The sequence below is a fragment of the Sus scrofa genome, chromosome 17 (genome assembly GCF_000003025.6).
Source record: "Sus scrofa isolate TJ Tabasco breed Duroc chromosome 17, Sscrofa11.1, whole genome shotgun sequence".
NCBI lineage: Eukaryota > Metazoa > Chordata > Mammalia > Artiodactyla > Suidae > Sus > Sus scrofa.
The window spans coordinates 30,797,253-30,824,208 of NC_010459.5; the positions used below are offsets into that span (position 1 = coordinate 30,797,253).

General features: G+C 54.4%; 1 protein-coding gene across 4 annotated transcripts in view; it reads right to left on the reverse strand.

Moving 5' to 3' along the window:
• Positions 3,284-26,956, reverse strand: part of ACSS1 (acyl-CoA synthetase short-chain family member 1) — a 39,264-nt gene continuing 15,591 nt past the window's right edge. Inside the window, exons 3-14 of one of the 4 annotated variants that reach the window (XM_001927113.6) lie at positions 19,318-19,517; positions 17,042-17,217; positions 16,564-16,716; positions 13,217-13,364; positions 12,162-12,299; positions 9,677-9,769; positions 8,618-8,730; positions 8,351-8,477; positions 7,751-7,878; positions 7,589-7,652; positions 5,558-5,676; positions 3,284-4,937 (exon numbers count right to left, since the gene is read on the reverse strand). In XM_001927113.6, the coding sequence (XP_001927148.3) occupies positions 4,761-4,937; positions 5,558-5,676; positions 7,589-7,652; positions 7,751-7,878; positions 8,351-8,477; positions 8,618-8,730; positions 9,677-9,769; positions 12,162-12,299; positions 13,217-13,364; positions 16,564-16,716; positions 17,042-17,217; positions 19,318-19,517 (1,636 nt within the window). In that variant the 3' untranslated portion in view covers positions 3,284-4,760. Of the gene's footprint in view, positions 7,653-7,750; positions 7,879-8,350; positions 8,478-8,617; positions 8,731-9,676; positions 9,770-12,161; positions 12,300-13,216; positions 13,365-16,563; positions 16,717-17,041; positions 17,218-19,317; positions 19,518-26,956 lie in introns of all 4 variants that reach the window. The other 3 variants (XR_002340090.1, XM_005672761.3, XM_021078074.1) reach the window with 3 other exon arrangements.

Consider the following 26,956-nt stretch of genomic DNA (forward strand, 5'->3'; position numbering starts at 1 on the left):
GACTGTGGGGACTCAAGCAGGACCCTGAGGGCTTGGGACCCAGAGGAGCTATGGTTTGCCAGTGGGAATACAGATTATGATGAGGAATGGGCTGTCCTGGCTTCCAACATGCAGGCGATTTCCTATCATGACCTTGACGAGTTACCTGGGTGTTTGTTTTATGTCTGTTTGTTAAGCTGTATGTTTATGTTTTGTTTACCTTTCTATGTAATATTTCATCCCCTAAAAATATTTTTTAAAAATCTGTTGCCTAGTTTTATCCAGATCACTTTCTTAAATTGAACTAGAAGGAAAAGCATTAGTGTTGGGCTGAATCAGTGATCCCCAAAATGACACCAGGGCCTGGCCAACTGCAAAACCCAGAAATTGCTGATAGTCTAGATTCACAGACTCTAACCTCCCAAAGGTGTCACCTGCTGACACCATCACTTTAGGGGGAAGAATTTCAGCATGTGAATTTGAACACAGACAATTGTAGCACTCAGCATTCCTTCTGATCTGTGAAGTCCATTCCATTCTCCTTCCAATGTAGACAAATTGGACTCACCTTAGATGTCCATTAATGGTGGTTGTATAAATGCCTAAATTCAGTGGTTTGCATGGGTGCAGTCACTACAAGGAGTGAGATGGGGGGATACTTCTGTTATTTGTGAGGGAACAAAAGGGTACAAAGTAATATGTAAAGGTCCTCAGTGGCCTGTGGGAAATGACTGAGGCAAATGCTGGGATTCACTCTTTCCTATTTAAGGAGCATCAGGCCTGACTTCACGTGATGGCAGGTTAAGTAACAGACCCCCTCACAGGGGGCAGTGATGAACCAAGTACCTAAAACCCCTGCATGAGAACAATGCCAAGCCCAGCATGGTGATGGGGATCCAGGAAGATGTACCCAGGGTCAGGAGCCACTTTCCCAAGTGCATCTGCAGGTCTGGAGGAGGAAGCTGAGAGGTCAGCTGGTTCTTTGTAGGATTCCTCATGAGTCCTGTGAGCTGGGCAGCGGCTGCCCATGGCTTAATTTCCCTCCTTCCCTGACTCACACCCCCCATCCCTCAGGTTTGGCTTTCAGGGCAGTGACCAAGGCAGGAAGAGAGGGTGGATGTGAGAAGTTCCAACATAAGGGACATTCCTGTCCTCAGAAAAGAGAATAACAAAAGCTGTATTTAAAGATAGAATGAATGGTTGAGATATATCCAAAACTGGTTCAAGTGGACATCGAGCCACAGACCCACGAAGCCTTGCAGAGCCCAAGCAGAAGAAATAAAAACAAGTCAATGAAAAATAATACTGTGAAAACCAAAGGCTGCTGGATATGAAAGGATATGTTTGCTTGTTTTCAAACAGCAGCAAAATTTCCAAGCAATGATAAAGGTAAAGCCTCTGTAACTCAGATGGAAGTCACCACTCTCCACCCTCCCCCAAAACCACTGTCTCTTGGGGAGGCTTCCTCCTGACGTGCATTTAGCTTCAGCTTTCCCATCAGGACACCCATTCAGCGGCTCACAAGAAGTTGCCTCAAATGTTCTAAAGCTTAAGTGCTGTTGATGTCCCCCCAGGCTCTCCCAGGAGGGGTCTGAGCATGAGAGTCAAGGGTGGAGTCAGACAAGCTCCATCCAAATCCAGCTGTGCCACCTTCTCACCTCCTCTGCCAAGTGGGGGCAAGTATCAGCTCAGGGAGTCCCCGCTGTGACATGGTGTTGCTGCAGCCATGGTGTACATCACCATGGGAACTTCCATATGCCACAGGTGTGGCCAAAAAAATTAATAGAAATTTTAGAAAGTGTCAGCTCAGGAGGCGCCACAAGGATGGAGGATGTGATGGCTGAGGAGTCCAGGTCCTCCTCTCCCCCCTCCCCACCACTCAGCGCAGTGCTGTCCACTGGGGGGTGTGGTGGGGGCTGGAGGCCGAGAGAGAGTGTGTGAGCGCGCTCACACTCCCTTTCCTTCATGAGCTCGGCTGCTATGGGTGTGCCAGGACTGGCATGTGCCTGGATCACCTTGGGATTCCCCTTTAGATAAAAGTGTGGCCACGTCAGGACAGTCTAAGTCCTGCCAGGTCCCTGGGTGACTCCCACAGCACCAGATGTCTCAGCTCTGCTCTGCTTTTCGGTGGCGGCTCCCAGTCAGTCTTTGTCAGGACATTTCAGTCTCCACAAAAGGGCCGAAGCAGGAAGTGGAGGGGGGCAAGCGGGGCGTCTCCAGCGCCTACACATCCCCCTGTGTGCTAGGCAGGCCCTGCTCTCAGCTTATCACCCCATCCTGTACTCTCTTGGTTGCCTGATACATCACATGGCCAGGGACTATGATGCTGGGAGTCATGGTCACAAGCCCCTCAGGGACAGAGATTCGGGGGTTGGGAAGCTGACTTCATAGGCATCTGTCTGTAACCCTATCCCAGGCCAGACTGTTCTAGTAATGGGCAGCCCTGCTCTGCTCCCCAGGCATACATACGGAAGAGCAAACCCCCGCCTTTCCCCTGTGAGCACTTTTCTATGCCTTTGGAATCCTCCCCCCACCCCCAACCCCGTGCCCCCAGGGCTCAGGATGGGACGGACACTGTCCCTGGAACAGCCCAGTCCTGCTCTGCATGAACATTTCTCATCCCACCTCTTGGCACCAATTCAGCGCATTCTTTAAAGCCTGCATCTCACCCACTGAGGGACACAGAAGCCCTGTGTCCCCCACCTGGACTGAGGGTGGCCTGGTGGGGCTGCTTCCTCCACTCTCCGCTAGGGGTCATCGCATCCTGTGGTCCAGCTGGTAGCTCCAGCTGCGGGTCACCCAAGCAGTTAGCTGTGGTCACAGGAAACTAAATATTTTACTTTATTCTACTTTTTAACTTGTATCTAACTAGCCACTTGTGACTAGTGATAGGCCAGCACAGTGGCCTAAAGTCAGGGAAGTTTACCAAATGACAGTCTAAGACAGGTGCATGCTTTAGTGTATTTCCTCCTGGCAGGACAACAGATTTTTTTTCTTTTTTAGGACCACACCCTTGGCATATGGACGTTCCCAGGCTAGGGGTCAAATCGGAGCTGCAGCTGCCAGCCTACACCACAGCCACAGCAACACTGGATCCTTAACCCACTGATCAAGGCCAGGGATCGAACCCACATCTTCACAGACACCATGTCAGGTTCTTAACCCACTAAGCCACAACAGAAACTCCACAAACTGATTTTTTTAAGTGTTCTCTTTTGAGTGGATAGGCCCCTTCTGGTTTTGTCTCAATGATTAAACCCAACAATAAGAAATAGCATTATTTGATCAAAAACATCACAGAAAAAAAAGAAAATAAACAAAAGCTTTATTTGAATGGCCCTACAAGTCATATTGAGGCTTTGGTCACTGTCCCCTACTTTAGAGCCAAGTCGTTCCTAACCACAACGTAAAGTCCAGCGAACCACAACAGGTACAGGTGCGAGCTTCTCTGTTTCAAGTGCTGCCAATCTGTGCTATAGCCACAGCCACCTGAGAGGCCCACCCAAGTCCCCCCGCAAACACCTGCCCAGCTGCAGGCCACGCCCACCAGGGGGTGCCGGTTTGGGACCCTCCTGTGCTCCAGGACCCAGCTCGGCCGGTCACCCCCCGCCATGCATGTGTGGGCTTTGCATGCCTGCTATAAATAGGCACTCACAACCTAATGGTCTGCGTGGGCTTGCTAAGCCCAGAGGACCTAAGGCACATCTGAAAAGGGAGAGACTTGAAGCAGGGAGGAAGGGCTGTTTGGGGGACCCCATTGGGGCAGTATTAGTGAGTCCCCGCTTCCCTGAACTGCCCCATGTGTGGAGCGCCCCGACCACCTACTGAATGTCCAAGGCGGTGAGGGAGGAGTCTATGCAGGCCACAGCCCAGAAACCATCCACGAACAGAGCCGCTTCAGGACTGAAAGGTGAGCCCTCCCCATCAGCTGCTTTTATTTATTGATTGATTTTTGTCTTTTTACAGCCACACCTATGGCATATGGAGGTTCCCAGGCTAGGGGTCAAATCTGAGCTACAGCTGCTGGCCTAAGCCGCAGCCGCAGCAAGGTGGGATCCAAGCCGCATCTGCAACCTACACCACAGCCCATGGCAACGCCAGATTCCTGACCCACTAAGCAAGGACAGGGATTGAACCCACATCTTCATGGATCCTAGTCAGATTCATTTCCACTGTGCCACAACGCAGCTGCTTTTAGGAGTTAGGGTTCATTACACAGAAACCAGGGGAAGTAGAAACACGCACCAAAAACAGGTGCTGCAGGCATGAAAGGTTTCAAGATAGCTGAGTTCAGACAGCAGTACAAACATTTCCAATTCGGATTTCAAATATGCCAAACTACCCAGAACAGACCCTCCAACCCTCCACACCTCCCCACAGGTAGAGGCAAAAAAGGAACTTGCCATAACTTATAAAGAGTGTGTACAAATAAATCCACACATTGCACCTGTGTGTCTACACCATTTTTCTTCTAAAATATAAAAGTATAAAAATAAAATTTTTGCCTTTCATTTCTAGAAACACTGGAAAAAGCATGCCCGCTTCTTGTTCCCAGTCACCTGTGTTGTCAGGAAAGGACATGAGAATGGAGGTGACAGTGACTTTGCACCAGGTGGCAGATTCAGGGCAAGAGGGAGGAAGCTCTCCCTGTCTGAGGACCTGTCGTGGGTTCACAAGTGGAGGGTGGGCGGGAACTCAGGTCTTTGCATGAGGGCAGCGCAGGTTCTGTAGGGATGGCAAGAACAAGCCATTTGGGGCTGGTGGGGGCCTGGGCAGCATCGTCACAAAGCCCCTCTCTTGTCCTTGTACTCCTGGTAGGCACTGAGTATCTCCGAGATAACGCTGGGGTCCTCCAGGGTGGTGGTGTCCCCCAGGTCCTGAGCTTGGCCAGTGACAATCTTCCTCAGGAGCCGCCGCATGACTTTTCCAGACCTAGTTTTTGGCAGACGTTTCACCACCTGGCAAAGGAGGCGCAGCGTTAGAGCGGTGGGCCCTCCCGACTCCCTGCCGCGTCCAGAGACAAGCCGGCCGTGCTGAGACAAGCGGGGCTCTACCCAGGGGAGGACATCCTCCCGCCCCATGGGGACTCCCATGCACCAGCTGCCTGGTGGCCACCCCACTTTTTCTAACACCAGAAGCAAGAGCTGCCTAAAAGGAAAATGTCTTGCTGGGTGTTTGAAATTTGGCATTTAACATTTTCCAATTGCAGGCATCCAACATCAACCCAATATGTTAAGAAGCACAGCAGGGGGCCTTGTCTTTGAAAGAGTCCAGTTCACCCACAGGGACTTCTGGTCACCAGGCGCAGGTCAAGCTGGACCCCTGTCTCAGAGGGGCGGCTCCCAGGTGAGGAAAGCTGTGGCCCGGCATTAACAGAAAAGGGAAAAGCCAGTGGGGCTGAAAAGGCAGCCCGGTTCCTCCCGAAACCACACAGGCTGAGGAGCGCCAACCCCACCCAGGCCCATGTTTACACTCGCAGTTCTCTGCAGCACCTGGCTCTAGCCACCGCCCCATTGAGGGCAGGAAGCAGGAGGCTGGACAGCAGAGACACAGCGACCCCTGGGGCGCATCCACTCACCAGAACCTGGTCGGGCACCGCATACTTGGCAATCTTGTCAGCCACCACCGACCGGAGCTCTTTCACCACCACGTCCACGTCCCCTGTGCCATCTTTCAACACGATAAAGGCAAACGCAGCTGGAGGGAGAACAAAGGTTTGGGGGTGTCCGGCCACAAGCCATCTCCCAAGGCAGAAGGCTGCACGCAAATCACCCTGAATCCCAGGGGTTTCAATCAACCTGTGTGGCCGCAGGTGCCTTTAGCTGCAGCCCTGAGGGTGCTTTACTGTCTTCACTCACAGTAGAAGTGGGCAGCACATGTGTGGGACCCTGGAGTTGAGACTGCACCTGCACCACGTGGGCTGTAGGAGACTGACTCTCGCCTCTGAGCAGGTGTCCAGCATGGCGGGCACAGCCACATGGCCGCTTAATCATAAGCCCCATAAGTGGGAAATGCAGCTCCCTGGTCACGGTAGCCACATGGAGCCAGAGGCTGACACAGGGCAGCCCAGGTGAAGAGTGGCTCTGTGGCAGAAGGCAGTTCCACTGGGCCACACTGGTCAACCGACACTGTAGCATAAACACTAGGGGTAGTTTTCAGCCCTCCCAAGACTATAGAAGTGGCCTCCACAGGCATCCAGCATGAGTCTCCTTGACCCACACGCAGTCACATATACACCGAGTTCCGTTCTCTCCCCATGAGCAGTCCCTGTCCTAGCACCCTGTGGACAGTCCTCCTGTTCCCCACTGACCTGCCCTGTCCCCCTCTCCGACCCAGTTCCACACACGTGCAGCCTCCCTAATGATCCTGGACCTGTCCGATCCTGGACACACCCCATCGCAGTCGACCCCCCACTGGTCTGTCTGCCCCCTCTAGCCAGGCCCCTCCAGCACCACAGGGCAGGACTTCGGTCCCTCTCAGGTCTGGGTCCTAGTCACATGAGACCCAGGGGCTCCCCCATCCGATCGAGGGCAAACAGATGGCATGGGGACAAATATGTACCAACAGCTTGTACTGCTGTTCATGTTTTGCAATGGACAAATGCTCAAATTTGTTAGAAATCAGGAAAATGCACATCACCATACTCGACATACAAATTCTCTCCCAAAGCCTGGCAGGCAATACCAGAGCCACTTAGAATATAGGGAAGGGCTGCTGGTGGGAGCGTGACGTGGCCTGCAGCCCCGGAGACACACAAGCAAGGACCAACCCCCATCTCGCCCCTTGACCCAACAGCCCCCATTCCGGCCTGTTAACAAGGCAGCAGCTTCATGGGCACATCCTCCCTCTGGCGACCGAAAATACTTTTTTAAGCACTTAAATAAATGTTGGCTTGGAGACAGGCAAATAAATAATGGAAGACTGGCACACAGACGTAGCTGAGAAGCAGGAACACTGGGACACACTCTGACACCGGGTGTCCTAACAGCAGGAGGGAGAATTCCCAGGCCTCAGCCGGGCAGCAGAGGTCAGTCTGCCCAGCAGGGGAGCAAAGGGTCAAAGTGTCTGGTCACAGCAGGCCAGCCCAGGTCAGGTCAGGCTGGATGGCTGCCACATGTCTGGCATTACTACACCCAGGTGGCCCTGCCCCTTCCCAGACCCATAGCTTAGAAGCCAGAGGACCTTGGAACCAGGCATGTCTCCTGTAAGGACCAGATCAATCACTCGCTCTGCTCCCCCTGGCCGTGCAGGAGGACCGGAAGGTCAGGCTCCTCCAAAGTCTCAGGGAAGTCAGGTCGCTTCCAAGCACTGGGTGCTGTGGCGCAGCCAGGACATGTGGGCAGCGAGGGGCACCTGGTACACGCCATCCCTGACAGGACCTCCAGAATCCCCGGGAACAGGAGGGAGCTCCCTGAGCTCAGCAGGGCCACAGAAGCCACAGTGGCTGGGGAGGGGGGGTCCTTGCAGGCTGGCAGAGTGGGGCCTTCCCCAATCCCCCCTTGAGAGGACATGTGAACCAGGAGCCTGACCCACGAGAAACCCTGCCCCCCTCTGGATCTGCTTCTCTCCACGGAGCCTGGCCACTGGGAGAGTCTTCGAGGACATGCACCTTCTCCCTTGATGTCATGGGGGTAGCCGATGACGGCAGTCTCCGGCACCGCGGGATGGTCGGCCTGTGCACAACAGAGGCAGAGCATGGAGTTGAAACACCAACTCGGCCCATCCGGCAGGGACCCCACAGAGGTGCGGGCAAGTGGTCTGCCAAGCTCACCATGGCATCCTCAATCTCTGCTGTCCCCAGCCGGTGGCCACTGATGTTGATGACATCGTCCATCCGCCCTGTTATCTGATAGTAGCCCTCTTCGGTTCGGTACGCCCCGTCCCCAGTGAAGTAGTAACCTGTGCCACAGGGGGACTCAGCGCCACCTCGCGCCTTCCACCAGCGACCCCGCCCTACAGGGGGAAGCGCCCCCACCCTGGAAGACACCGCCAAGGCACTGCGTGGCTGCTGTGAGCAGAGGGGCTGCCAGATGGCAGGGGTAGGGGGGCCCACAAGTCTTGGAAACTCGAGCCTCCCCAAAAGCCGGCAGCACTGACATGCTTGCAACCAAAAAGCGTGGGTTCCCACAGCAAATGTGTACATGAATTCCCACCCGACGACATAACACAAGCCAGGAAAGCACCAAAAGGGAGGCCTGGAGAGGACCGGAGCCCGCGGCATATCCAGCTCCACCAAGGAGGTCGCCGAGCTGGGCCCACTCCCGGCTCACCGGGAAGGGAGGCGGGGGGGGTTCACTTGCGGCCCTATGGGGACCTGGGACCTGATCCTGAGACCCTAAAACGGTGTCCAGCAGTGGCAGGAAAGGCTCACCTGGGAAGGCCTTGAAGTAGGCGTCTATGAACCGCTGGTGGTCTCCGTAGATGGTCCGGGCCATGCCTGGCCAGGCTTGGGACAGGCACAGAGCCCCGGACACATCTCCACCTTCCAGGACCTTCCCCTACAGAGCCAGGAGACAGTGGGGGTGACAGGAAGGAGCAGAGCAGGAGAAGGACACCCTGCAGTGGGTGCCGTGTTGGGGAGGGGGCTGCAGGGAGGGGGCGGCAGAACAGGGCATGTCGGGTAACAGGGGAGGCTCACCTTCTCGTCCATGAGAACAGGGACAATGCCAAACAGGGGCCTCATCGCCATGCAGGGCAGGATGTTCGCCCCCTCCTCCGAGGGCCGTGGAGAGATGCAGATGCCACCCGTTTCTGCAGAAGAAATGTGGGTGGGCCAGGGGCCAGGAGCCAGGAACTCCTTCATCCAGACTGCACAGGTGCCCCCCAGAGTGGGAGGGTGGAACTGCCTGTCTGAGGCCAGGAACCTGCCCCCAGTGACTAAAGGACCTTTGTCTGAGGAGGAACCAGGCTTGGGTGCTGGTTCCCTCCACTGAGGAAGTGACAGTGGAGCTTGGAGCAACGTTGGGCCCCGGAAGCCATGCCCCCAGAGCAGGCGGCTGTCGCCTCTCCATCCTGTGCCAGGGAAAGAAGTGCTTCTGGGCCAGGCCACCCCGCCAAACCAAACAAGGAGAACGCCCAGGAATTCTGTCCCCACGTGCTTCTCTGGCTCAGCACTCCCTCAGCCTCCCTGGAGGCTTCACCCTCAGAGACTGTCCCCGAGACTGTCCGAGGAGCGTCAGGACTGCACCACTGGGGACATCCCACCTTCCCTCATTTTCTGGCTTTGAGAAGGACAAGACCTCAGCCAAGTTTATCACATCAGCGGTGGTCTCTTGCCTCCCAAATCCTGATAAGTCAGATACTCCAGAAGCCAGGGGACAAATCGAAACAAAAAGGCGCAGGAAAAGCTCCTTACCCACTAACTGACATTTAGACTCAAGGTGCTGTACACAGCAGGGCCGCCCCGCTGGGCTGTACCTGGTTCAGAAGGTGGCCTTCTGAGGAGGTGGACCTGCGTGAGCACCTGCTCCCGGCCAGGCCTGGGCACCTGCGGGGTGTGTCGCTCCCTCCGCCCCTACCCAGGGCTGTGGGCAGCGCCCCCACCTTAAAGAGAGGACACTGTCACACCCACGTCTCAGCCGCAGGGCAGCAGCCGCTCCCCCGAGCTTCCTCTCCCCGACACCCGGCTTTCACCACGTGTGCGGGGCCCAGACGCCTGAAGCCTTGCCCCTCTCCCAGGCCTCAGGGATCTGCTCACCTGTCTGCCACCAGGTGTCCACCAGCGTGCACCGGCCGTCCCCCACCACTTGATGCAGCCACTCCCAGGCCTCGTGGTTGATTGGCTCTCCCACTGAAACCACAGGAGAGAGGCGTTATAAGACCTCAAGGCTAAAACTGAAAAGAGCAGATCTAACAAAGGAAACAAGCTCTGGAATTTTCCTGGAAGACACAAAAGGAGACTGGAAAAAGCAGTGAGACCATCACGTTTATAGCCACCGAAGAACACAAATTACAATGAGATATATTTTCACCATCAGAGGGTCAGAAATCCAGAAGCTGGCAAGACTGCGGAGGAGACGAGGGCTGGTGGCAGAGCCCACTAGGGCCGACACATTCTCCTGCCCCTGGAGAGTGTGGCTCCCGGAAACCCACCCTCCAGTAGTGGACATGGACAAGGATGTTCCCACGGCCGAAAGCTAAAAACTGTCCACGGAGCACAATGGACAGGGAATCTTGGCACATTCGCAGAGTGGGACCCCACACAGCGTGGAAGCGAGCAGCTGGGGTCAAAGCCAAGCAAGGGCAGCACACGCTGCAGGAGCGCAAGTCCACGGCAGCCAAGAACAGGCACCTCAATCCACGTTGAGCAAGGTCATGGGGTCTGGGGGGCTTCTGCGGGGCACGCCGAGCCCTGGGGGCTGAGGATATCTGGCTACATGGATCTTGAGCTCCACAACAAGGTAGAGCCACTTGGGAAGCTGCACCGCTGAGTTATATCAACAGCACAGCTCATAGCACAACGTGATCTCACTCCCCTAAAGCAAACATTTCAGCAAAGAGCTGTGTCTGTGCCAGGAGCACCCATGGGGACGCCAGCCTGCAAGGCCACATTCCAGTTCTTTCTTTTGCCAGCAAGAATCCATCTGTGTGCACTTGTGAGATTGAAGGTTAAAATTTCACAAAGAAGTAAAAACCCTGGATAACAGTCCTGGGAGACCTGGGTTCTGCTGACAGCAGAACTGGGTGAAGTGAGCGTGCAGAGCCTCGCAGTGCTGTGCAGAGTGACCCAGTGGCCCCAGGTCAGGTCACCTGTGTGGCTGCTGTTGGGGACCAGCACTGGCCCAGGCTTGAGGGCCTGGTGCCAGCATGGTTCACTGCCCCTGACAGAGTCATCCTGGATCACACACTGTTTAACTGAGATGTCACGTGAACTAGAATGGCCTGTGTGGAGTCAGTCAAACACATACTGGACATCTGCTTCAATAACTAAAGAAACGGCCACATTGACCAGAAGTAAAGAATGTGTTTGAGGAGTTCCCGTCATGGCTCAATGGTTAACAAACCTGACTAGCGTCCATGAGGATAAGGGCTCCATCCCTGGCCTTGATCAATGGGTTAAGGATCCAGCGTTGCTGTGGCTGTGGTGTAGGCCGGCAGCTATAGCTCCAATTCGACTCCTAGCCTGGGAACCTCCATATACCGCGGTTGCGGCCCTTAAAAAAAAAAAAAAAAAAAAAAAAGAATGTGTTTGAAGAGAGGCAGCGCCTCCCTTCCCGGAACATCAATGCTGGTCCTCTGTGATGATAAGACTCCCTTCCCAGGCGCCGAGGCTGTCCTGGCCTGCTGGGTCTGTCTTTTTTGATACCTTGAAGGAATGTATCCCTGCTTGTTTGATGTTCTCTGTCCTGATAAGACATAAAACTGCTGAAAACCCTGCTTCCCTGGAGCAGTTCCTCAGAACCATAGTCCTCAGCTTGGCTCGGATAAAACTTTCTTCTCTTCTTGCTATAGATGGTTACTGATTATTCTCCTTGACAGGACCTGGGACCCAGGAAACCCCCGCAGGGCTCTACTGTTGGTGCTGATTATGCGGCAGGGGTGCCCGCGAGCAAAACAGAGCCCTGCCGGCCTGTGAGGCTCCCTGGTGTGGCCTGGTCCCAGCCCATGTGGAGCGAGGACCACGGGAGCCCACTCCCCCGGCAGCAGAGTATTCTGGGTACCTCTTGTCATCTACATCCTGCTTCCTTAGCCACCCATTCCTCTGCCAGAGAACAAGCCTGGAACCTTCCACCTCCCAGGAGCATCTCAAGTCAAGGTAACCCAGGTCACCTTTCAGAAAGGCTTTCATGTGACTTGGTGACATCTATCAAAATTACCAGTGCAGATAACCTTTATCTCGCAACTCCCTCCTGGAAACAGGCACAGTGTGAACAGCAGCCAAGGGCAGAGTGGCACTGATGACAGAGCTGGGAACAGCAGGGGTGAAACCCCTGCAGCTGCTAGGGAAAGGGCTCGGGCCTGACCTTCCCAGGCTGGTATTTTCATAATGAAGAAGGAGCACAGAAAAGGTGACAACACTGAGCCCCAGACCCTGTGCAGCTGTGGGCTCCAGGGAGGGGCTTCCAGGCGGGACATCTGCTTTCTCCTGGCTGCAGCTGCATAGTGTGAACACAGCACAGACACAGCCTTCAAGAAGTCTGCCCTGGCTCTGACGGCACACACACTCTCGTGCATCGGCTCACCTGAGCCCAGGGTCCGCAGGGAGGAGCGGTCGTACTTCTTCACCCAGGAGTCACTGTATTTGAGTAGCAGCCGGAAGGCCGTCGGGGCACCATAGAACTGGTTGATCTTCAACCTCTGCACTGTTTCCCAGTACCGACCTACGAGAAGCCATGTTCCAATCAATGTGAGACCTGCCACACGGCACCTCCAACAACCTCACACAGAATCAGCCCCCGTTACTGTGCACTGAACACATGCAAACACCTGTGGCATCGTCACTGTGATGGGCAGGGCTGCCTGTGGCGGCCATCTCCCAGCACAGCCCACGTGGGTGCTGGAGGCTCTGCCTGGTCCAGGGCACTGAGCCATGTGCTGACACCCCATGTGCTGACCCACATGACACAGTGAGGAATCGTGTCAAAGGGATGTTCCCATGAAGCAGCCCTAATGCAGAACTAGCATTCGGCTGCATTTATGTGGTGTGGAGACCAATGCTTCCCCTGGAGCAAGGCAACTGCCCAGGACACACACACCCCATTTCCCACCACCCCCAACTCGTGCTATCGCTCTGACGTGGGAGGCTGGGGTCACCTGAGACAGGCTCTCGATCCCTAGCCATGCCTCTGCATGTGCTCCCAGGAGCTCTGGCCCCCGAGGGAGGCTGAAGAGAACCAAAGGGAGGTGACAAAGGTTCCAGACATGGAACTGCCTGCACTGTGGACCACTTGGGCGAAAGCCTCAGCAGAGCTGCCAACATTCAGTCATGTTGGAACAACAAGCACGCGAGGAAGATGCCAGGTGACCTCACTTTATGGCAGTGGCTCCAGGCCACACACCACACTCTGCCCAAGTGGCCTGAAGGCGCAGGCAGCAGAGAGCCCTTGGCTGGGGACCCAGGAGGCGGGCCACTGGCCTGGGCTTTGAGGAAGGTGGCCACAGAGGTGAGGACACTAGATGGGTGGCCTTGCAGAGGCGTCCATTGCTCATGTGATGTCACTGCACAGCCCGGAAGCTGTGCCACAGGAACCCACCGCCATGCCCAGCACACCCTCTCTGCACCCCCCACAGGCCTCACCAGCATCAGGATAAACTGGGGTGCTCTCAAAAAGGACGCTGGTCGCTCCATTGCAGAGGGGCCCATACACCACATAGCTGTGTCCTGTGATCCAGCCGATGTCGGCCATGCAGCCAAAGATGTCGCCTGGCCGGTAGTCAAACACTAGCTGCAGAAACAGGAGGAGAGGCTGTCAGAGGCCCCACGTCACAGGGGGTGTTCTGTCACGGAGGCCCAGCCACTCCCATGGCCACCGAGAACAGGAGGAGGGAGGGCCTGGCAACCACATTAGAGAAGGTGGGATTACCGGTAACAGCAGCACCAGATACCTGCAGATGATGGCAAGGGGAGCCAGACCCGGAGGGTACACTGTGTGAGCCCAGGCCAAGCCTATCTGCAAGGTCATCGAGTGCTCATCCCGGGATGGGGTGGGGGTGGGGGGCATGAGGGCCTTCAGGGAGCTGAGACGTCCACATCCCTACACAGGTGGTGGCCACTCGTGTGCCCTCAACGAAACTCCATCTAGTTTAGTCTTGTCTAAAAGAAGAGCACCTTTCTGCATTAAGTTATGCACTAATTGTTTTAATTCTTTAAAAACCACATAAAACAAAAGCCAAAAATATTAAGACATGCAGCTAGGATCATCAGCTTCTGAGAGTCTCAGAGGAGAGATACAGGTGTTTTCTCCTATTCCTGCCGATTCTGGGTCCGCCTGCCCGTTTGCAGGATACACTGAGAACAGAGGGCCACACAGCCAGGCGCTGCAGCTGACAATGTACAAGGAGATGGAAGGGATGGCAGAGAGCCCACAGGTTGGAACGGCTTAAAAGCCTTGCCAAAAACTGTCAGCGGGCAGGAGTAAGCTACAGGGTCTCAGGGTGCACATTTAAGTGACAGAGCAAGAAAAACAGGGCAGGGGCACCGTCAAAGTCAGGACGTGGGGCAGGGCACAGGCTGTGGTCACACAGGCCACGAAGTGGGTTCTGTGTGAGGTCGGTGACATCCCGTTTTTTGACTAAAGTGGGTTTTCCTGCCAATAATTCATAAGCCACACATTTGATTTTGGTGGCCTTCTGTATCTGTGTTCTATTCTGCAATAGCAATTTTTTAAATCCCTGGGCCAGTGGCCCAGTCTCCTGCTGAGTTTCTCCAGGAGTTTCCAAACAGCACAGTGGTCTCAGGTCAGCCAGGCCCTGTGGAGTCTCCACCCAAGGGGGAGGAGGAGACTTTCCAGGAAGACTGCACCTCCACCACACGGGTAACACAAGACGTCGCAGCGTTTGGGAACCGCCGGGATTTTTATACAACATGAACCCACACAGCTGTCTCTCCAGGGGCTGGTGCGCTCTCTCCCTGATGCTCCTGGGAAGAGAACAGGTACCTGGGGCCAGCCACACTCCAAAGGGCGCCTTTACCCACCTGCGCACCCCGAAAACCCAAAGAAACCAGCAGTCCAAATAGCTTCAGCTCGGGCAGGCTCACAGACACACACGACATGTGCACACACACACTCATGCACAGAAGGCTGAAAGTTTCCATTCCTGATGCTTCAAAAACCCTCACTGGGGAGTTCCTGTTGTGTCTCAGCAGTAACAAACCCAAGTAGTATCCATGAGGATGCAGGTTCAATCCCCAGCCTTGCTCAGTGGGTTAAGGATCCAGCGTTGCCGTGAGCTGTGGTATAGGTCACAGATGTGGCTTGGGTCTGGCATGGCTGTGGCTGTGGTTGGCAGTTACAGCTCGGATTCAATCCCTAGCCTGAGAACCTCCATATGCTGAGGGTGTGGCCCTAAAAAGACAAAACAAAACAAAAAATCTCCCTATATTGAAGAGACACTCACAAGATGGCCCTGTCCCTATATTCCCACTTCTTTTGCTCATGTAAACAGTGTCCTGGTAACACTGGAAAACAAAAGCTGAAGAGTCATTCACCATGTTACAGCTTCCTGAATGCTAATTTTGCTATAAACTGATGGAAACAATTTGACCCACACTCTGGCTTTTCTGGTGTTAGGTCTCAGTAGTTACATTTTCCAAATGTTTTGACTTACAGGATGTGTCAGTCTTTGCAATACAACCACAAAGAGGTGTTTTCAAATGAGAACAGACCTGTGACTTGCTCACAGTCACCCAGCAGACAGAGACAACTGCCTTAACATGGACTTGGATCAGGCTGGGCCTGCTTCTGTACCACATCTGTCCCTCTGCCTCACGTCCACACCCTCAGCACTGTTCTCGAGCAGCCGCCACTCTCAGGCTACGTGTCTGCTTCCAGCACCCACTCCTCATCTGTCCTCCTGCGCTCATCTGTGGGGTCTGCCTCCAGGTGACTGGAGCCCATCCAGTCAGCCACCTCCCACCCCCACCCCACCACAGTGACTGAGTGGACCCTGGCCCTGAACCTTGGCCAGACTGTGGGCGTTCTCGGCCCCCAGCCCTGCTTGGATGGGTTTGAAATTCCTGATTACCTGGCCAGGTAGCTCCCCGCTGCTGGCACCAGCTGGGCCGAGTTCTGCCTTTGGCCAGAGAGAGTCACTGGGACATGTCAGCCACTCCCCAAGGACACCGGGGATGCATGATAACTGACCACCCACATTTATTTTTTTAACAATTTCATTTTTTATTTTTAGGGCCATACCTGCAACATATAGAAGTTCCCAGGCTAGGGGTTGAATCGGAGCTGCAGCTGCCAGCCTATACCACAGCCACAGCAACGCTGGACACCAATAAGAAAGGTCAGGGATCGAACCCACATCTCATGGATATTAGTTGGGTTTGTAACCTGTTGAGCCACAACGGGAACTCTCTGCCCCGCATTTAAACGAGTGCTGATTTTTAAGTGCATTCACTGGAATAAAAACCGTGCCAGATCATTTGCTTTGTAATCCTTAAAGGATAATCCCCTGTAATGCAATTTCCATGCGCTAAATTTAAGTCTCCTCATAAAAGCATATCATCTCAAAACTCTTCCTTTCAAAATGTGGCCTCAATGAAGCAAGCCTAGAGGTCACAGCACTTTTAGGAACCCAGGAAAATGTTCTACTTTCTTTTATAATCAGCCAAAAAAGTCTCTTAAGTGGAAGAAAGCATTTTAACAAATAATAGTAACATACAAAATTGTGTGGGGGAAGGGCCGGGGAGGCCAGAGCCTGGGCTCCAGCACGCCAGGCAGGTGGCTGGGGGACTCGGCACACGCATGACATGGGCTAAAGACCCTCGGCAGATGCGGGCCAGGACCCAGGCCCTTCACAGGAGGACAGAAAGGGTGCCTCCCACCCACCCCAATGCACTATGCCAGGATTCGAGGCCCTGCCCTGCACACACAAGTGGACACTAGTGGGAGCTCAAGCCCCAAGGGGCGGCCTTACCCGGTGTGTCAGGGCGGCATAGAGCAGGTAGCCTGCCTGGGTGTGGACGAGTCCCTTGGGCTTCCCGGTGCTCCCCGAGGTGTACAGCAGGAAGAGCGTGTCCTCGCTGCCCATGCTCTCCGGGGCGCACACGGGCTCCTCCTTGGCCATCTCCTGGGAGGGAGAAGACAGACGCCAGTCCAGAACCATTCCCCCCCCTCCACCCGGCCTCCCCTCCATCCCGCTCCCGCTGCTGTCTCTAGTCCCCCCCACCCCAGGTCTGTTCCCGGTAAGAGGATGGGGCCAATCGCTGCCTCTGCGGTGAGTGTTTCACTAGGTTTGGGGACTCTGCATCCCATCTTCCCAACCAGGCTGAAAGCCATGAGACACCACAGGGGAGCCCCAGGCATGGCTGGGGGACCAGGCTGAGAACCACAGACAAGACTCAGTTAATCCCATAACAACCTCTTCTCAACTACACACAGGGAGGTGAACCCACCTGCTCGAGGGGGATGTCCAGGTTCCCCATGGGAACCTTGTTGTCTGTCCTGTGAGCTACCAGGACATGCTGGATGCTGGGGCAGAGCTTCACGGCTTCGTCCACGATCCTCTTCAGCTCCACCACGCGCCCTCCCCGGAGTCCTTGGTTGAAGGTGATGAGCACTTTGCACTTGGCTATCGAGACAAACACAACCACTTCCGGTCAGCTCCTCCCGACTCTGACCTTTATAGCCCAGACGGCTGGGTGTGATTGAGAAAGCCTGTCCTTGAGCAGGGGCCACCCCAAAAGGGAGGGTTCTGTCTGCTTCACGAACTTCCTGCTCAGTGCAGAGCCACAGACTCTTGCCAGTTCTGGGAGGGGTAACTGGAGATGTCACCCCAGCTCTTCCAGACTTCTGATCCCTCCCCTCTGCTGGGGGCTTCCCGGGTGAGGGCCTCCAGGACTACCCGCCACCGAGCCCCAACCCAGGATGACTGGAGGGATCAGGGCTGAGGTGGCCCAAGGAAGAGCCTGGCACAACCATGCAGCTCCTGTACTGACAGCCACGCTGCCGGTGGACCTGTTCCATGTTGGCACCAAGGGCTGGTTGGGGGCAGAAGTCCCAGGAAATCGCCTGACCTTGGGGGTCACCTGACCAGGGGCCCCAGTGCCTTCCCTGGTTTCCCTGTGGTCTGAGCCCTGGGCACCCACTGAGGAAGCTTCCCAGCCTCACTCCCCACAGCGCTTCCCAGGGCCACCTCCCCAGTGACCTGCCTGCACTTGAACTCTCATCTCAGGGCCAGCTCCTGGGGCACCTCTGTGAGGCGCCAACCTCCCCAACCTTTGCAGTCTGACAGTTCTTAGAGACTCGCAACCTCTCTTCTCCCTGACTGCTTGGGGTGCTAAGGGCAGAGTCATTAGCCCTGCAAGCCAGACCCCAGCCACACACCCTGTCTACTCCTCAGACCTTGGCAATCGGTCACCCTGGGGAAATGAAGTCAGATGAACTAAGCCTTCCTGAGAGTCCAGGCCCACGTCCCCAAGCAGGAACTATCCAGGGCAGGAAGGGAGGAGGCCCATCAGGTGAACGGGACCCGTCTTGAGGGGATGAGAGACAGAGGAAGCTCAGGACCCCTGGAGAGGAGAGTGGGCCCCACACATCCTTGGGGCCAGAATCCCGGCCTTTGTGACACAGGCCTCACTTCCGGGGCCATCTGCGTGAGGCAGGAATCTCCAGGCGCCACACGCTCATCCCCAGGAGGTGCTAGGGGAGGGGGCACATCCCTCTGAGGTCCCCAGGCCAGGCATCGGATCTGAGGCAAGAACATAGCTGTAGCACAGGCAGGGCGAGCACAATGCTCTGTCATTGGCAGGGTTGCGGGGTGAGGAGGGAACCTCCCTTTTACCCCCTGGTTCTTGACAGGCCTCAGCATCTGTATTTGTTTTCAATTGCTCCCACAGTCAATTACCACAAATTCAGCGACTCAGAACACCAATTTTTTTGCTCACAGTCTATAGTCTGGGTGAATCTGGCAGGGTTCTCTGCTTAGTCTTATAGCCAACATCAAGGTGTGGGGGCAGGGCTCGGGCCTGGAGGTCTTGGGGAGTCTGGTCAGGGTGCTGGCAGAACTCCTTCCCTATGACTGTGCAACTGGGGCCCCAATTCCTTTCTGACTGTCGTTCAGGGGTCGTTCTGAGCTTTCAGACCCACCCATACCCCCAGTGCACGACCTCCTCATTCTCAAAGCCAGCAAAGGCAGGTCAAGTCCTTGTCCCCCTCGGAACCTCTCTGACCTCCCCTCTGCCTCACATCTTCTGCATCAACCAGAGAAAGGTCTCTGCCTGTAAAGGCTCAGGTGGACAGACGGGGCCAACCTGCATCATCTCCCCATTTCAGGTCCCATCGCATCTGCAGAGGCCTTCTGCCATGGAAGGTACACATTCACAGGTTACGGGGGGTTAGGGCGTGGACCCTGTTCAGCCTTCGATTCCGCCCCCACAGCACCTCCCAGAGCCGTTCTCCACCCTCCCACGCCTCCCTCTCTCTGCTTCTCACACAGCCTAAAGCAGGAGGGAAAAGGAAGACAAGGGGTCAAAGGCCAGGCCGGGGACCAGGACCCTGGAGTAGGACAGACTAATGGGGCGGCTACCTGCTCATGGGGAGACTTCAGCCATGTGTGTCCCTGGAAGTGATTGTTATCTGCACGGGTGACTTTCAGGAATGGGTGGCCACTCTAAGCCTAAAGGCCAGAGGCCCCAGGTTTCTGCATCCCTCCCACTGCCCACGTGCTCACCATCATTGATCCTCCCAGCCAAGGACCCCGCACTGAAGCCAGCAAAGATGACGGTGTGGACGGCTCCGATCCTGGCGCAGGCCAGCATTGCAGCCACGGCCATAGGAGAGACGGGCATGTAGATGGCCACACGGTCCCCTCGGCAGACTCCATGCCTTTTGAGTGTGTTGGCCAGGCGGCATGTGGTCTCCAGCAGCTCCCTGGGCACAAGGAAGGGAGGGCCACAGGGGGGCAGGGAGGTCAGAATGCAGAGTAATTTGGGTGGAATAACTCTGCTAATTGCAGGCAGTGGACTCCCCGCCAGCCTGGGGCAGGGCCGCCATTTGAAACTTGTTGCACGGAAGTCTCTCTCTTTTTTTTTTTTTTTTTGGTCTTTTTAGGGCCACACCCGCAGCATATGGAAGTTCCCAGACTAGGGGTCAAATTGGAGCTGCAGCTGCCAACCTACACCACAGCTCACGGCAACACAGGACCCTTAACTCAATGAGCAAGGCCAGGGATCGAACCTACATCCTCATGGATATTAGTTGGGTTCGTTACTGCTGACAGGAACTCCCGTGGAAGGCTCTTTTCAGAGGACTACGTTCTAACTCTGTGTGCTGGCGCTGACACAGATTCATGGCCACACTGCTGAGGTAATCTCCTCTCCTGCGTCCACTGAGAGCAGGGCTTCTCAGAAACTGGGGTCATCCGAGCCCCGAGGCTTCCGGACATGTCTGCCCCGAGGGGCCCCGGTTCTCTGGGTTAGCACAAGCACTGCCGGGCACGGGACCCCCAACTCTGCGAATCCATAGTCACTTGGGGAACAGGCAGCCCAAAGCCCTGGGGCAGGACTGGGCGGTAATGATAGAGGTGGAGCTGGACAACTAAATAGTCAGTTTAGAAATCCCACTAGGAGACTAAAGATAGAAAAGGAACTTAAGGGAGTTTGGGAGACTGCTGCAAGCTAATGACCACTCGAGAGAAGAATCCAGTAACCAAGCAACAACCAGAATATTGTGAAACTAAACAGACTTCCTCAGGCCACTACAAAGGAAAAACGCTTGGCCTGGGGAGGTCTATATGATACAGAACCCTACTAAAAAACTGCATCTCTGCATGTAGCCAAGACAGGAATATAGGGGAAAGGGGATGTCACACTGAGATGAATTACTATATTTAGTATTTAGTAATGTATATTCTAGGTACCATACATGTGATTTAAAGAGAACCATGGCATTCCCAGGGAGTCCATACAAGGTTAAAGGAGGGACTAATGATATAAACCTTGACAGCTATCCCAAAATGAGGAGGAAGGTGGTCTTATCCCCTCCCCACTTCTTTGAGTATAAAATGGAGCCCTCTTTGTTCTGGGGCAGCACTCCCTTGCCAGCCCACTTGTGTCTCTCACAAGTGTCCTGTGCTAATAAACTCACCCTTCACCTGCCACTCTGCCTCATATTCAAGTCCTTCTGCAACAAGACAACAGAAGCTGAGCTTCAGTAAGTCCTGGCACCAGGTGAGAGGTTTTAATTAGAAGACAGTGGGTTGGAGTCCTGAGAAGGAGTGCGTTTCAGTGAGAGGCCCATTTCCTTCCTGTTCTCTGCCAGGCATGGGACACTCGCACCCTGGCCTCCAGCACCCACAGCCCCTGTCTTCACTCCCAGGCGTATCACGAGGCTCAGCCTGCCAATCAGAGTGCGGCACCCCCCTGAGCAAACAAGCTGATTGGATTGGGGTTGGCACGTGACCCAACCTAGTCCAATCAGAAAGGATGACAGCCGGCTCCAGAAACCAGGAAGACTCTACGGCCATACCACCCTGAACGCATCTGATCTCATCAGAAGCCAGGAAGAAAAGTACAGGAGGGCCGAAGCAAGTGGATGCTGAGTTCAGCAAGTTTCCCCATGTGGTCCCATTGAACTCAGCTTCACACATGACTGGATAGTTCCCATTTTTGCTGCACTTGTTTTACTGTATTTGTTATTTCACAGAAAGAGTAGGCACTGAAGGGCAGAATGAGGCCACCCCGCCCATGTGGCTACACCCACTGGCCAGAAGCATTCAAGGTCACTCTATGCTCAAAGGCCCAGAAAGGGGCAGCCTTGCAAGGGCTCCAGGAAAAGAGCCCTTTTCTGAGGGATGATGGCCCTTGGGCAAGACCATTGGAGAGCCAATCACTAGTACAACCAAGCAGGACCCTGGGGGGCCTTCTTGGGACAGATCCCCCCTCCCACATCCTACCCAGTACCCAGATAATAGTATCTAATGCACATTCTTGAATTGCTTTACAGATGCTGACACCACCACCAAGTGGAAGAAATTAACTACCTGATGACCATGAGCATGTAGCCCTGAACTACTGGCACCCAAAGATTGATGTTAACCCCTGTGACATGGCCCTGCTACCTCACCATCAACCTATCAGAACTGTGCACGAGCTGATCACTTACCCTGGGGGTCCCTCCCTCACCTGGCCTTTAAAATCGCTTTCCTGAAACCCACTGAGGAGTTTGGGTGTTTTGAGCACCAGCTGCGCTGGACTCCTCGCTTGCCCTGCAGTAAATGCTTTCCTTCCTCACTGCCTGGTGTCAGCAGATTGGCTTTGCTGTGCAGGGGCGAGCGGACCCAAGTTTGGTTCAGTGACACAAGTGTAGCCTGCGCTCTGCTGCGGCTCCTGCCCAGGCCAGCACATCACCTCTTGGGCAGGACCCCATCCTTTCTCCTTCAGGCTTGCAGAAGGACAAAAGCGCCATTTGGTGGCACCCCATCCACCCTGCATCTGGGCTTGTGATGAAAGGAAAAGCACCCCAACAGCCCCCAACTGCAAACTCCCCAGAAGCAGGGCCCAGAAACACACTTTCTGCATTCAGGGAGAGGACTAAGACGACCTGTGATAGCGCAGACAAGGCAGGTGTGGTTATAAATGGGAACTTAAACCCAGCGCACATGCCATTTCCACCAGCTCTAAAGCCTTAAGCAGTCTGCAGAGACAGAGGCTTGAGTGTGTCAGAGATCAGTGGGGATGAAATCCAGTCCTTTTTCTGCCGACAGAAGGCGGCATTTTGAGGTCAAAGAAGGAATGGAACAGCCCGGAGAGGCCTGGGTTAGCTTTCTACAGCAGCTGCACAGGCACAGGAGCCCACCTTTCCAGCTGCCATGAGCTCACCCGAGAAACAGCAGGCCCCTCCACCAGGTGTAACTGTCACAAGCGTTAATGAGAAGCGTCACCTACTCAGCGCTGTGCAAAACCCAGTGGAATTATCTTTACCATCAAGTGTCTTTCTTTGAAATTGTTTTCTAAAATGACTAAAATCAACTAACTCACTTTGGTGAACTGGTAAGATGTTAAAAAAATTCCATTCTAGGCACCATGACAGAAGAAATGAGAGGGAGCGTGTCCTCCTGCCACCTGGCTCCAACCAGGCAATGAGGGCACAGGGAGACTGCGAAGGGCGCTCACACCTTGGCTTGGCAGTACAGCTGCTGAGGGCAGCCAGGAGCAGCTTTCTGGGAAGGCTGGCCATGGAGAGGAGCAAGGCCATGAAGGGGAAAGAATTCCCTTCAGGGGTAGAAACTGCCTGGCAGTCAGCACTAGGCAGTTGACTTGCAGCCCCAGGAAGGTCTGGAGACCAAGCTGAAGGAGCCCGTGTCCCTGAAGGATTGAGGGACCTCAACATGCACCTTGGAACTGAGTCTAATGGGTCCCACGCTTTCACTGCTGCAGCCAGAAAAGTTTCTGATAAAGAATCTGATCCCAGTAAATCTCTTGTGTTCATCCTCTTCCCATCCACTCTGCCAAGGCCATAAAACTCAAGGTTGGAGAGATCCTTGAAGCCTCCCTGGGGTTCAAATCTCTCGCTGCCACATTCCTGGCCATAGCCTCCAGCCTCTGCTCAACCATCATGTTGCTGAGAGTCACCCGCACAGCTCTGCCTCTTTGTCACTTCAGTAGAGAGTCTCCCGAAAATCCAGCCAAGATTTGTACTTGCTCCACTTCCACCCCTCGGTCCCAGCTCAGCCCTTTAAAGATCTCCAGGATAAATCTAATTTGTCATTCAATGACAGCCCTTCAAATTCCTGAATACCCCCCACCCCCAAAGCCTTTTCTCTCCCAGGTTCTCTGGCCCAGCCCACTGCGACCTCACACCCACTCTCTAGAAACCTCCAGGTTACCCAGTGGAGACCAGCATTCCCACGGCATCTGCCCGGGTCAGAGCATGGAGCCCAGACCCTTGACTCCAACTCTATGTTTAACTATGTAAATGAAGAACACATTAATTTTTAATGCCTGGCACAGATGGCCCCAAATCAACAAGAGGTCACTAACCCATCAGCCATCCCCACACACGGATCAGGACCCTTTAACCAGGGCTTTTACATATCACAGTCTTGGAATTAATTTTTTTTTTTCTTTTAGGGCTGCACCTGAGGCATGCAGAAGTTCACAGGCTAGGGGTCGAATCAGAGCTACACCTGCCGGCCTATGTCACAGTCACAGTAACACTAGATCCGAGCCATGTCTATGCTCTACACTGCAGCTCACGGCAATGCCAGATCCTTAACCCAATGAGTGAGGTCGAGGATTGAACCTGAATCCTCATGGATCCTAGTTGGGTTCGTTACCCCTGAGCCAAGACAGGAGCTCCTGGGGAAAAAAATTTAAATTGGACTTTTCAGACTATCCAGTTTGTCCCTATTTGATTCTACCTCAATTTCTACTCATCTTTCCAGTTAACCCATTATTTTTTTTAACTTGATTTTTCATTTTAAGCTTTTGCTTTTCATTAGCCATCTCCTCCAGACATACATCACTGGAAAATACGGTCAGCAAACCTAGGTCTTCAAAGCAGTGGAAAAATTAAGTGTCATTCAAGCCATCCTGTTACTCCAGGTACTCAAAAATCATTCAAAAGCTGTTCTTGGATATTTCTGACTTCTCAGACTTTCATAAACTGAAATGCTACTGTTTCTGTATCAAAAAGATAACGCAGCCACCCAGTAACCAGTATGACCAGTGCTTTGGGCTGTCGCTGCAGGAAACACTGGCTTCCTCCTTGCCCACGGGTCTTTCCAAGGAACAGTAACATGCAGCTTTTTGAGTAATGATCTCAACAAAATGAGTTAGAGTTCTAGTTTCCGGTGCAAAGAGTTTGTTACTAGGGTTCTGAATAAGGTATCTACATTTGCCTGTGACATAATCTCCTCAGGGCCTCACCTTCCACGTGGTCACAGACAAATGACAGGCACACACACCAGCAAAATGCTGCCTGGCCTCGGGGGAAGGAGGAGACCTTCAGGAGCCAACTCTTCAGCTTCAGCTAAAAGAACACCTGTCCAGTGCTAATCCACCAACGACAGGTATTTGTAACCAACGTGACATCCACCTCAGGGCAGAAAGAAGAAAGGCAACTCTGGGCCACCTCAGTCCAAAACAGGACAGTCCCAGGGGAAGCAAGGCAAGCCCTAAGATAAGCCACTCGCGCACACTCATGCACAGGTGTATATGCGTATGCGTGCGTGCATGGGTGTGTATGTTGCACATGTGGGTGTGCATATGCTAATAGGTATGTGCACATGTGTTTAAGAAACACACTGAGCAAGCAGATGTGCTGCTTGCTCTGATGACTCTGGCTCTCAAGCTCGCTCATAAACATTAGCTCGGAGACGCTGTCATTCATCGCCCATCTACCCCCTGAATACGAGCTTTTCTCAGGCGGGCATGTGGCTTGTTCACTGCCTTCCTTGCGGCATCCAGACCCGGGCCCAGCTGAGAGAAGGTGTGCGCCGAGTATGTGCTAAATGGATGGGAACGGCAGGTAAGTGTGAAAGGAGAGTGTAGGTGGCACAAGGCAACCGGAGCCCAAAAGAGGGTCACCCTGGCAGGAAATGTCCTGCCCATTCCCCCAACCCCAGAGAGCAGTGGGCCGACCACTCACTGACAAGCCAGCCCCTGGCTACCGTCCTGGGCATTTTCTTCTGCCCATAAGGGAAGGAACTGGAAACCGTGTCAGCATGAGTGGAAGGCCTGTGATGGTCACACCCCTCACCCAGCAGTGCTGAGGGCAGGGTCCACCTCACATTCCAGATGCAGCACCTGACAGACACCCAATTTCACAGACTCTTCTCTAGACTGTGATGTTCCCTTTGATGAGCCGTTTCTGGAAGGTGGAGGTGGTAAGAGAAGAAGGCAGACACAGTAAGAGGGACCCTTCCCCCGCCGGGGGAAGCTGCCAGGCCCGGACCAACACTGCCCCCCACCCCCCCCACCCCCAGCAGACTGCCACTCAGTCTGATCTCACCCTGCTGCTTATGCCGCCAAGAGAACAGAAGCCGGGGGAACTCAGCTGACCTGATCAGGCTCACAACCCCATTTCGAAATGCCTCCCACATTGTTTTATTTCATGACCATGACCTTGGACAAAGAGAAGCTGCAGTGAAATATGAAGAAGCAGCCCACATCAACACAAAGCTTCCAAGCTGCCACTGTCAAGAAAGGGGCACACTGAGCATTCGCAGAAAACAGGAGCTGAACCACCACTGCTGGCACCAGGTTAGCGGAGATGTTGGGATCCCTCAAGCTGCGTGTTTTCTCAATTTCTTACCAAAAAAAAAAGAATTCTCCCTTAGGCTTTGCCACACTCTGAGGAGCGTTCTGGACTCAGAGAGTCTCCCTCTATGGAGATACAGGGTCCCCCAGGTCCCCATACACCCAGGCCCTTGACTGTCCCAGCCACAGAGCAGCCTAGTAACAGGACCAAAGGGTTCACAGGGATTCCTGTGGTCTGAGTGTGCGTGGGACCCTAACCCCCAAAGATGATGCATTGGGGGGGCCTTTGGGAGGTAAAGGTCATCAGGGTGGAGCCCCCTGATGGGACAGAGAGATGCCATGGAGCCCCCAAGAAGCAGGAGACCATGCGGGCACTTGACACTGGACTTCAGCCTCCACAACAGTGAGAGAGAAGTTTCTGTTGTATGTAAGCCTCCAGTCAGTGGTGTTCTGTTATAGCCCAACAGACTCCAGCCAGGACCAAATGCCAAGTCCAGGCATGTACAAAGGCATCCCATAACCAGTAGCTATAATTACTGCAGAAAATAGCAGAAAAAGAAAATCAGTGTTTCCTTAACAGCAGCAGAGAGAATGAAAATGCGTTTGCTTTTGTGTAAATCTCAGGCACTGGAATCTTTGGCTTAGAGGGAATGAGAGCCTCCAGTATGTCCAAATGCGGTTGGCGAATCATCTCCTGCAGGTCCTCCTGCCCCGCGCCCTGCAGTGAGTGTGGACGGTGGAGTGGGGGTTCTGAGAATAATGCATCATGCAGGGCTGCTGCCAGCTGCAGGTCCCAGGCACTTGACTGGGGCTCCAGGAGCCTGGAGGGAAGGCAGCCGCACCTGCCATGCTCTGTGCACCCCACCCATCCATCACCTGTCGTGTCACCCTGCCACCCCCACCAGCTGCCCCACCTTCTCCAGCCCACTGCCACCCACAGTGCACAAGGATCCTCCCCTCCAGGCCAGCCTTGGCCACCCACAGGCCCACAGCCTCCTACCCCCTTGTGTTACTGCCCAGAGCATCCTCCACCTGCCCGCCAGCCCCACCCCACTCACAGTGGCTCCAGTATGAGCCAGCAACGCCTAGGCACACCCATGGGCCCCTCAC